General features: G+C 40.8%; 1 protein-coding gene across 2 annotated transcripts in view; it reads left to right on the top strand.

Annotated features, from left to right (window-relative positions):
• NDUFAF2 (NADH:ubiquinone oxidoreductase complex assembly factor 2) overlaps positions 1-12425 on the top strand; it is a 177418-nt gene that overhangs the window by 97133 nt on the left and 67860 nt on the right. The window contains exon 2 of one of the 2 annotated variants that reach the window (XM_004016952.6): positions 3245-3334. The exons of the other annotated variant lie outside the window; for it this stretch is intronic. Within the exon in view, the coding sequence (XP_004017001.2) occupies positions 3245-3334 (90 nt within the window). The remainder of the gene's footprint in view (positions 1-3244; positions 3335-12425) is intronic. 2 annotated transcript variants of the gene reach the window in all.

The following is a 12425-nucleotide window of genomic DNA, read 5'->3' as shown; positions in this document are numbered from 1 at the left end:
ATTGAATATTGTTCCCTGTGCTATGCAGTAAATCCTTGTTGCTCATCTGTTTTATGTATAGCAGTTTATTCCTATTAATCCCATATGCCTAATTAATTCCTCACTTTCCTCCCTTTCCCCTTTGGTCACCATAAGTTTATTTTCTATGTCTGTGAGTCTTTCTGTTTTGAAAATAAGTTCATTTGTATTATTTTTTAGATTTCACATATAAGTAATATATAATATTTGTCTTTCTGTGACTTAATTTAGTATGCTGATCTTTAGGTCCTTCCAGGTTGCTTCACATGGCAATATTTCTTTCTTTTTTATGGCCAAGTAATATTCCACAGTGTAGTGTGTTCCACCTTCTGATAGACACCTGTGTTGCTTCCATAGCTTGGCTATTGTAAATAGTGTGCTGTGAACATTGGGGTACGTTGCTCTTTTCAAATTAGAGTTTTCATCTTTTCCAGATACATGCCCAGGAATGGGATTGCTGGATAATTTGATATCTCTGTTTTTAGTTTTTTTAAGGAACCCCCTATTATTTTCCGTAGTGGGGCCAAAAATGTTGATTCCCTTGGGCAGTAACAGCAGCCTCTGGCATCTCTCCTATATATACTTGCAGGGTGTGAAAGAGTTAAACACACTTTGTTGTTAATAAAAATGTTTTTTTAATTGGCCTACAAATTAATTGACTTCTCTTTTTCTCTACACAGAACCTAGACTTATTCTGCCAAAATTACTTTTTCATACTATGGTAGGAAATTTAAAATTTCTGAAGTAGTTTTAGTGACAGAAGCAGTAGTAACATTGTACAGGAGACAGGGATCAAGACCATCCCCAAGAAAAAGAAATGCAAAAAAAGCAAAATGGCTGTCTGAGGAGGCCTTACAAATAGCTGGGATAAGAAGAGAAGCAAAAACCAAAGGAGAAAAGGAAAGATATGCCATTTGAATGCAGAGTTCCAAAGAATAGCAAGGAGAGATAAGAAAGCCTTCCTCAGCAATTAATGCAAAGAAACGGAGGAAAACAATAGAATAGGAAAGACTAGATATCTCTTCAAGAAAATTAGACATACCAAGGGAACATTTCATGCAAAGATGGGCTCAATATAGGACAGAAATGATTTGGACCTAACAGAAGCAGAAGATATTAAGAAGAGGTGGCAAGAATACACAGAAGAACTGTAGAAAAAAGATCTTCATGACCCAGATAATCACGATGGTGTGATCACTCACTTAGAGCCAGATATCCTAAGTCAAGTAGGCCTTAGGAAGCATCACTACAAACAAAGCTAGTGGAGGTGATGGAATTCCAGTTGAGCTGTTTCAAATTCTGAAAGATGATGCTGTGAAAGTGCTGCACTCAGTGTGTCAGCAAATTTGGAAAACTCAGCAGTGGCCACAGGACTGGAAAAGGTCTGTTTTCATTCCAATCCCAAAGAAAGGCAATGCCAAAGAATGCTCAAACTACCACACAATTGCACTTATCTCACATGCTAGTAAAGTAATGCTCAAAATTTTTCAAGCCAGGCTTCAGCAATACATGAACTGTGAACTTCCTGATGTTCAAGCTGGTTTTAGAAAAGGCAGAGGAACCAGAGATCAAATTGCCAACATCCGCTGGATCATCAAAAATGTAAGAGAGTTCCAGAAAAACATCTATTTCTGCTTTATTGACTATGCCAAAGCCTTTGACTGTGTGGATCACAATAAACTGTGGAAAATTCTGAAAGAGATGGGAATACCAGACCACCTGACCTGCCTCTTGAGAAACCTGTATGCAGGTCAGGAAGCAACAGTTAGAACTGGACATGGAACAACAGACTGGTTCCAAATAGGAAAAGGAGTACATCAAGGCTGTATATTGTCACCCTGCTTATTTAACTTCTATGCAGACTACGTCATGAGAAACACTGGGCTGGAAGAAGCACAGGCTGGATTCAAGATTGCCGGGAGAAATATCAATAACCTCAGATATGCAGATGACACCACCCTTATGGCAGAAAGTGAAGAAGAACTAAAGAGCCTCTTGAGGAAAGTGAAAGAGGAGAGTGAAAAAGTTGGCTTAAAGCTCCAGAAAACGAAGATCATGGCATCTGGTCCTATCCCTTCATGGCAAATAGATGGGGAAACAGTGGCTGACTTTATATTTGGAGGGCTCCAAAATCACTGCGGATGGTGATTGCAGCCATGAAATTAAAAGACACTTACTCCTTGGAAGGAAAGTTATGACCAACCTAGATAGCATATTAAAAGCAGAGACATTACTTAGTCAACAAAGGTCCGTCTAGTCAAAGCTATGGTTTTTCCAGTAGTCACGTATGGATGTGAGAGTTGGACTATAAAGAAAGCTGAGCACTGACGAACTGATGCGTTTGAACTGTGGTGTTGGAGAAGACTCTTGAGAGTCCCTTGGACTGCAAGGAGATCCAGCCAGTCCATCCTGAAGGAGATCAGTCCTGGGTGTTCATTGGCAGGACTGATGTTGAAGCTGAAACTCTAATACTTTGGCCACCTGATGCAAAGAGCTGACTCATTTGAAAAGATCCTGATGCTGGGCAAGATTGAGGGCAAGAGAAGAAGAGGACGATAGAGGATGAGATGGTTGGATGGCATCACCGACTCAATGGACATGAGTTTGTGTAAACTCCGGCCGTTGGTGATGGACAGGGAGGCCTGCCGTGCTGCGGTTCATGGGGTCACAGAGTCAGACACAACTGAGCAACTGAGCTGAAGTCAAGTAGTTTAGAAGCTGCTTTTTCTAATATACTTAAATCTAAATGAAATCTGTTCTTTTTCCTGTTCAGTCTCTTATCATAGGAGGAAGTGTGCAATATCTAAAGAGAAAATACTTCTTTCAGTGGTGACTGTGTCATGTGCTTTGCTCTTAGCCGCTCAGTAGTGTCCAACTCTTTTCGATCCGAGGGATGTAGTCTTCCAGGCTCCTTGGTCCATGGGGATTCTCTAGGCAAGAATACTGGAGTGAGTTGCCATGCCCTCCTCCAGGGGATCTTCCCAACTCAGGGACTGAATCCAGATCTCCCACATTGCAAATGGATTCTTTAACCTCTGAGCCACTTGGGAAGCCCAGGAATACTGAAATGGGTAGCCTATCCATTTGCCAGGAGATCTTCCCAACCCAGGAATCAAAATAGGGTCTCCTGCATTGCAGGTGGATTCTTTACCAGCTGAGCTACCAGGAAAGTTCTGACTGTGCCATGGGTTCTTTTAAAAATGCGATTCTCACTTTTGTCTTCCAGGACAAACTATTCGAGAGAAAAGAATTGTAGAAGCAGCAAATAAAAGAGAAATAGACTATGAAGTGGGGGATATCCCAACAGAATGGGAAGGTAAGTTTCTGCTTTTAGTTATAACTTCTGGAAAGCAAATTATTTATATATAAAATCACCTTGCTCCTTGGTCTGGGAGGTGGATCATGAGGATCCTGCTCTGAGAGTGTTTTGCTATGTTCTCCTCTACTGATCTTGATCTTTAATCCACTGTTAGAAAGTGATCTAGTGTGGTTGACCAGTGGTTACATTGTATAAAACCACTCTGGGCTTTCTAATTGATCTATATGTAGTACCATACTGTCTTGATGACTGTGGGGCAGAAGAGTAATTGTCACTCCTCAGAATTGCATCATCTGTGAGCTACTGGCTGCTGCCATGGGGCTATTTTGAAACGATTCTCTGCCCCATGGACTCTGGGAGAGGGTTCAGCCAAAGCAAAGACTTGAAGTGGGGGATCCCCCAGGGAAAAGCCAAATTATTTATATATAAAATCATTAAGAACATGCATAATTTCATGTTTATTCTCTTTGCAAAAACTTTTACAATCTGAATTGATGAAACTTTTTTAAAGCTTTTGTAGTTCTTTGAAAGTTGTGACTGTGTTACATTTCAGGACGGGAACAGTGAGAAGAACTATGAAGCATTAGCAGAGTTCAGACTAGGGTGTGGGGAGCAAAGCTCCGTATATGCAGAATTGAAGGAGGCACTCATTTTTGTGTGCTGGTCCTAAACTTGCCCAGCCTCAGGATTTGAATTCTGTTTCTGTTTCATTCTCTGCCCACATGAACATCTTCCCAGGAGGCTCAGTGGTAAAGAATCCACCTGCCAAGCAGGAGACACAGGCTTGATCCCTGGGTTGGGAAGATTCCTTGGAGAGGGAAATGGCAACCCACTCCAGTATTCTTGCCTGGAAAATCCCATGGACAGAGGAGCTGGGTCAGCTACAGTCCATGTGGTCGCAAAGAGTCAGGTACAACTTAGTGACTAAACGACAACCCACATGAACATGGGAAAGTAACTCATACTTCTCAGACTTAGTCTCCTCTTTTCTGGATTGTGGATAATATTTGTCTTAAATGCCATTTAGAATATTTGTTCAACTTAACAATTAGCTGCCCCTGTGTTTAGACAAGGATGGACACTTGATCCCTGTCAGGCCTTTGGAATTAAGGTAAAAAGTCAAAGAAAAAGCTAATAGTAGCAGTCTTTCCATATGACTAGGAATAGTAACTTATGAACTTGGTAGCTTTGGGGGGACTGTCTTCAGTCCACCGCTTAACCTTTGTTACAGAAAAAAAATCTCTTCATCTACTAAGAAGAAAATGGAAACCAGTCTGGAAAGAGAAGTACAATTAACCCTTGAACAGCACAGGTTTTCATTTTGCTTTTTTATTTTGTTTGTTTTGAACAACACAGGTTTGAAATAGGTCCACTTAGACACAGATGTTTTTTCAGTAAGTTCATACTATGGTATTACATGATCATTGGTTGGTTTATTCCGCTGATGCAGAACTGCGGATGTGGAAATCTGACTGCAAAGTTACGGGTGGATTTTTAACTGCAAGGAGGTCAGTGCTCCTAACCCTGTATGTAGAAAGACAGAATGTTTCCTAGGTTTCCAGCAACTTTCCAGTACCCAGTTCCATTTCTTTCTGAATGATGTTCAGCTGCAAGTTTGCCTTTGAGTTCTGTGTTATAAATTTTCCTTTTCTCTTTACTAGTTCTTAACCTAGTGCTTGGCACATAGTAAGTGCTCAGTAAGTAAATATTGACTACTTAAAACTCTTGCTTGTTATTTGCAACTAAAGGAAACTTAACTGAAACACCAAATCATGCTCAGTTGCTCAGTCATGTCTGACTCTTTGCAACCCCATGAACTGCAGCCCTTCAGGCTCCTCTATCCATGGAATTTTCCAGGCAAGAATACTGGAGAGGGTTGCTATTTCCTACTCCAGGGGATCTTCCCTACCCAGGGATTGAACCTGCAGCTCCTCTGCCTGCTGCATTGGCAGGCAGATTCTTTACCACTGAGCCACATGGGAAGCACCATGCCTATCTTATCTGTCTTATATTTGTCTGCTTACCTGTATACCTCATATTATGCCATTGCTTTAAATCATTATATATATAGCACACTATATATGCTCAGTTGCTCAGTTGTGTCCAACTCTCTGCAACCCCATGGACTGTATGTAGCCCACCAGGCTCCTGTGTCTATGGGATTCTCCAGGCAAGAAAACTGGAGCAGGTTGCCATTGCTATCTCCAGGGAATCTTCCCAACCCAGGGATCAAACCTGTGTCTCTTGTGTTTCTTGCATTGGCAGGCAGGTTCTTTACCACTGTAATCCTATGAGGTAGACATGGCAGTTTTACCCATTTAACAGAGAACCTAAGTTCTAGAAAGATTAGATAACTTACCTGGGTAATATAGCTATGCGCTGTAAGCAGTCAGCCCTTTGTTTTCTAGTGGGTTTAGTATAATACCTTACACATGGTAGCTATAGTCATTGAGTTATTTTTATGTCAGCATGTAAGTGTAAATATGTCCCTGAAAATACCTTTTCTATTTTTCCGTATTAACTATGAAAATAGTAGAACTATGAGAAAAGAACATAAATACAGAGACTTTTTGAAGAAATACAGAATATAAACTGGCAACTTCTAGGAGTAATTGAGCTTTCTTATTTTAACTGTTTCCAGTGTTATAAGTGAGAAGGAAATGGCAACCCACTCCAGTGTTCTTGCCTGGAGAATCCCAGGGACGGGGGAGCCCGGTGGGCTGCCGTCTGTGGGGTCGCACAGAGTCGGACACGACTGACGCAACTTAGCAGCAGCAGCAGCAGCAGCACCAGTATTATAAGCCTGGGTGGCTCAGATGTTAAAGCGTCTGCCTGCAATGCAGGAGACCCGAGTTCAATCCCTGGGTTGGGAAGATCCCCTGGAGAAGGAAATGGCAACCCACTCAAGTACTCTTATCTGGAAAACCCCATGGGCAGAGGAGCTTGATATGCTACAGTTCATGGGGTCGCAAAGAGTCAGACACGACTGAGCAACTTCAGTTTCACTTTCAGTGTTATAAGCTACATTTGAAATTCTCAGATAATGCCTCCCACCTTCTTATAATGAACCTATTTTTATCATTTTTTCCAATATTAGTATAGAATTAAAATGTTTATAGAAATAAAGAAATAGGTAATGACTCATTTTTGAGTGTTTGAGACTTCCAAAAAATCAGAATGAAGTTCTGATGCTTTTTATGGGTCCGTACTGATCTAGTAATTCAGCATAAGTGTCCTGTGGGTCATACTCTTAAAATAAATGTATCATCTAAGCACTGAAACAAAAATTATTTTTATAGTGTTGCATATCAAGTAAATGTAAAAAATAAGAACTCCATGAGTAAAGTGAGTCAGAAAGAGAAACATAAATACCGTATTCTATCGCACATGTACGGAATCTAGAGAAATGGTTCTGAAGAATTTCTTTACAGGGCAGCAGTGGAGAAACAGACATAGAGAGTAGACTTATGGACATGGGGAGATGGGAGGAGAAAGCGAGATGTATGGAAAGAGTAACATGGAAACTTACATTACCATATCTAAAATAGATAGTCACTGGGAATTTGCTGTTTGGCTCAGGAAACTCAAACAGGGGCTCTGTGTCAACCTAGAGGGGTGGGATGGGGAGGAAGATGGGAGGGAGGTTCAAAAGGGAGGGGATATATGTGTACCTATGGCTGATTCATGTTGAGGTTTGACAGAAGACAACAAAATTCTATAAAGCAATTATCCTTCAATAAAAAAATTTTAAAAAAAAGAACTCCATGCCATGAAAAGTAAAGTAAAATATAAATATATACACAAAACACTGTATACAGGAAAAGAAAGAGAAAAACCTTAAATAATGTCAACCCCAAATGAATCTAAAGTATTTCCAGGTCCAAATGAATATTATATTTAATTATTAGTAGTAGGGTACAGGTTCCCACAAGCTGCATTTTCTGCCACAGTATGTATTAAACAGCTCAACCTTTTCATCTATTTGTATACTAAACATCTATTGAGGACCTCTGGATTCATGAAGTTTACATTCTGGAGTGGGAAACAATAAATCAGATAAATAACTCTATGGTATGTTATTGGCCCCAGAAAATAAATCTGATAAAGGGAGTAAGAAGTGTTGGGGAGGGTTTTGCAGTTTTAAGTAATTTTTAAAAATGGCCTTGTTGAGAACATGGGTTTTGGATAAAAGCAGAGGAAGAAGCTAGTCATGCTGATAAGTAGCAGAGGAGCATTCCTAGAGAACCAGGGCTGAAGCCCTGAGGCAGGAGCATGCTCTGGTTTTTAAGGAACAGCATGGAAGCCAGTGTGGGTGGTAGCAGGTGAGGTTAGAAGAGCAGTAGGGTGCCCGACCTTGCAGTCCTTTTGTGAGGACTCTGGCTTTTACTCTGAGATTGGAAGGCAGTGGAAGGTTTGAAAAGAGTACTCATGTGCTCTGAATTACATTTAACAGGATCACTGGCTGCTACATTGCAGAGAGTGGCTGGGGAGGGGGCCGGCGCATAAATAAACCTTGGAAACAGGATTCTCTTGAAATAATTCAGGCAAGAGCTAATTGTGGCATGGACCACAGTAACAGTGTGAGTGGAAAGAAGTGGTTGCATTCTGCATCTCTTGTAAAAGTAAAGCCAGTGAGTTTTGCTGACACATTGGATGTGGAAAGTGAGAGAACAGTCAGTGCTGACTTAAAATTTTGGACCTCACCTGGGAAAGTGCAGTTGCTGTTGACTGAGTGGGGCAAGACTGGAAGGAGCAAATTTGTGAGAAGAAATTAGATCAGTTTTGAAGATGAAGCTAGCGATAACTGTTAGATATCCAGGTAGAGATATTAAGTTGTATATAAGCCAAGAATTTAGTGGAAAAGTTTGGACTGGCAATAAAACGTGAGAGTTGACAGCAAATAAATGGTATTGAAAAGCCAGGAGATAGGATGAGATCACAGAGAGCATATATGTAAATAGAAAGTGAGAAGTTCATACAGTATGACCCAGCAATCCCACTCCTGGGCACATATCTGGAGAAAAACATAAAAATACCCTAATGTTCATTTCAGTACTATTTACAATTACTAAGACATAGAACCAACCTAAGTGTCCATCAACAGATACATAGATGAAGATGTGGTTAAAAAAAGAGAATGTGGTATAATGGAATACTCAGTTCAGTTCAGTTCAGTCACTCAGTCGTGTCTGACTCGTTGCAACCCCATGAATTGTGGCACAACAGGCCTCCCTGTTCATCACCAACTCCTGGAGCTCACTCAGGCTCATGTCCATCGAGTCAGTGATGCCATCCAGCCATCTCATCCTCTGTCGTCCCTTTTCCTCCTGCCCCCAATCCCTCCCAGCATCAGGGTCTTTTCCAATGAGTCAACTCTTCACATGAGGTGGCCAAAGTATTGGAGTTTCAGCTTTAGCATCACTCCTTCCAAAGAACACCCAGGACTGATCTCCTTTAGGATGGACTGGTTGGATCTCCTTGCAGTCCAAGGGACTCTCAAGAGTCTTCTCCAACACCACAGTTCAAAAACATCAATTCTTCGGCGCTCAGCTTTCTTCACAGTCCAACTCTCACATCCATACATGACCACTGGAAAAACCGTAGCCTTGACTAGACAGACCTTTGTTGGCAAAGTAATGTCTCTGCTTTTCAATATGCTGTCTAGGTTGGTCATGTATGGATGTGAGAGTTGGACTGTGAAGAAGGCTGAGTGCCAAAGAATTGATGCATTTGAACTGTGGTGTTGAAGACTCTTGAAGTTCCCTTGGACTGCAAGATCTAGCCAGTCCATTCTGAAGGAGATCAACCCTGGGATTTCTTTGGAAGGAATGATGCTAAAGCTGAAACTCCAGGACTTTGGCCACCTCATGCAAAGAGTTGACTCATTGGAAAAGACTGTGATGCTGGGAGAGATTGGGGGCAGGAGGAGAAGGGGACGACCGAGGATGAGATGGCTGGATGGCATCACCGACTCAATGACGTGAGTCTGAGTGAACTCCGGGAGCTGGTGATGGACAGGGAGGCCTGGCGTGCTGCAATTCATGGGGTCGCAAAGAGTCGGACACGACTGAGCGACTGAACTGAACTGAACTGATCTAGGTTGGTCATGACTGTCCTTCCAAGGAGTAAGTGTCTTTTAATTTCATGGCTGCAATCACCATCTGCAGTGATTTTGGAGCCCCAAAAAATAAAGTCTGATACTGTTTCCCCATCTGTTTCCCATGAAGTGATGGGACCGGATGCCATGATCTTCGTTTTCTGAATGCTGAGCTTTAAGCCAACTTTTTCACTCTCCTCTTTCATGAACGGAATACTGCTCAGCCATAAAAGAGCAAAATATGCCATTTGTAGCAAGATGAATGGGCCTAGAGATTATCATACTAAGTGAAGTGAGTCAGTCAAAGACAAACATCATGTAATATTGCTTATATTTGAAATCTAAAAATATAATACAAATAGACTTATTTACAAAACAGAAATAGTGTCACAAATGTAGAAAAACAAATTTATGGTTACGGAAGACAAAAGGGGAGGAGGACGGGATAAATTAGGAGCTTGGGATTAACATATACACACTGTGTGTGTGTGTGCACGCGCTCTCAGTCATGTCTGACTCTCTGCACCCCCATGGTCTGTAGCCCACTGGGCGTCTCTGTCCATGGGGTTTCCCAGGCAAGAAAGACGAGAATACCAGAGTGGGTTGCCATTTCCTTCTCCGGAGATCTTCCTGACTCAGGGATCAAACCTGTGTCTCACGAATTCTTTACCATTAAGCCACCAGAGAGGCCCCAAATCAACTATACTCCAGTTGAAAAAAAAGAATTACGAAGAAAAAAAGAAAGCGTGAAGTTCAAAGACTGAGCCTTAGGTTTTTCTAAAGTTTAGAGGCAACAAAGACAAAAAGGAGCAGCCAGAGAAGTAGGAGGAAAAAAGGAAAGCTTCAAGAAGAAACAGGTGATCAACCATCGAATGAGGACCAAGAATTAATTCTTCGCTTTAAGAACAGGTCACCGATCCTGACAAAAATAGTTCTGTAGAGTGTTAGGAAGAAAAGCCTTTAGAAAAAAGAATAGCAAGAGAAAATTTCAAGAGAATGAGTATGAGTAATGCTTATGAGAATTTATCTGTAAAAAACAGAGGAGAACGTTGAGGGTGTACCTGGGTGGGAAAGTGGAATTGAGAGGAATTCTGTTGTGTTCTTAAAGGCAATAGAAGTAACCAAATTTTGTAATAGTGCTAGAAAGTTCCAGTTGAAAAGGAAGCATTAATGACGCAGGAGAAAGACCTTGAGAAAGCAAGATGGGACAGAATCTAATACACTTGGGGAAGAATTGGCCTTTGACAAGAGCATGAAAAGGTCATCAGGAGGGACAGCAGAAAAGTAGAGCATATTGTCATAGAGGGAGGCAGATCAGTAGATGTGCTGATAACTTGCATAAATTCCTTTTTGATTCCTCCAAATGAAGCAGAGAGATTAAATAGCTTCCTAAACACAAAGAGCAGCTATAGCCATGATTTGAACCCGAATTATCTGTCTCCCTAGTGGCTCAGATGGTAAAGAATCTGCCCCCAATTTGGGAGACCCAGGTTCGATCCCTGAGTCGGGAAGATTGGACACGACTGAGCAACTTTCACCCTCACTTTTGTCCGTCTCCAGACTCTTTACTCTTAGTATTACCTTGTATTACCCACCTCATAATGACGAGGCCTATTTCTACTCACCCTTCAAGTATTGGAGTAGACATGAATTTCTTTGGAAGTCTTTCCGACCCCATTCCTCACCCCCTAATGCTAAGTGGGATACTCCTTTCAGGTTTTTCTTCTCACTTTATGCCTCCCCCCAAACATAACACAGCACACTGTAGAATACTCTCTTAGAATATTCACTGTAGAGTATCTACCTCTTCTCCCTGGACTTGAAGATTCTTTAGAAGAGTCATTACCTTGTTCATCATTGTATTCTTAGGGCCTGGTTCAACACTTAACATAAAATAAGTGCAAGCTCAGTCAATGTTTGATGAATGAATGTATTTTACATTGAAACTACACGGGGAAGAAACATTTTGGGGACATGCTGAAAATAGTCCATTTTAAAAAGAAAGACATGAAATGGTGCACCAAAGCAGCTGGTTCCAAACATAAAGGACACTCAAGGTTCAGATGTGGGAGGTAGTATAGTACCAGCTACTGAACTTTCTTATAAAAAAAAGTTTCTTATATTAAAAAGTTTCAGGGAACCTTTAAGTTTCATCCATGTTATGATATGTAGTTCTTATACAGAGCATCTCAAAAGCTTTATGTTTCTGATTCAGATCACAGTTTATCTTCCTTTTTCCTGTCTTGTTGTTTTTGGTAAGTTTAAACTAGTCTTTTGTTGATAATAATAAACATTGTTAATAACCCTAAAAATACATGCAAAGTAGAGTATAATAGGAAGAGACAGAAAGGTTCTGATCCAGTATTTATTTTTAATGGAATGTTAAACTTTACTTAACCACACATACTCATTAAATTGTAAAAATAAATTTCTAAATAAAGTCAGATAATTAATTTTCAGATATATTAATCCATACCTGTCTATCCTTAACACAATAATGAATCAGTTCAGTTCAGTCGCTCGCTCAGTCGTGTCCAACTCTTTGTGACCCCATGAACCATAGCACACCAGGCCTCCCTGTCCATCACCAACTCCCAGAGTCCACCCAAACGCATGTCCATTGAATTGGTGATGCCATACAACCATCTCATCCTCTGTCGTACCCTTCTTATCCTGCCCTCTGTAATGTCTCTGCTTTTTAATATGCTGTCTAGGTTGGTCATAACTTTCCTTCCAAGGAGTAAGCGTCTTTTAATTTCATGGCTGCAGTCACCATCTGCAGTGATTTTGGAGCCCAAAAAAATAAAGTCTGCCACTGTTTCCACTGTTTCCCCATCTATTTGCCATGAAGTGATGGGACCGGATGCCATGATCTTAGTTTTCTGAATGTTGAGCTTTAATATCTCAATAATGAATATCTCAGTATAAAAGTACTTTCATTGCATTGTTATTAATAAATAATAATTTTTTAACATGCTTTTCTCAAACCAC

The sequence above is a fragment of the Ovis aries genome, chromosome 16 (genome assembly GCF_016772045.2).
Source record: "Ovis aries strain OAR_USU_Benz2616 breed Rambouillet chromosome 16, ARS-UI_Ramb_v3.0, whole genome shotgun sequence".
Classification (NCBI taxonomy): Eukaryota; Metazoa; Chordata; class Mammalia; order Artiodactyla; family Bovidae; genus Ovis; species Ovis aries.
This window is presented reverse-complemented; position numbering and strand designations above follow the sequence as displayed.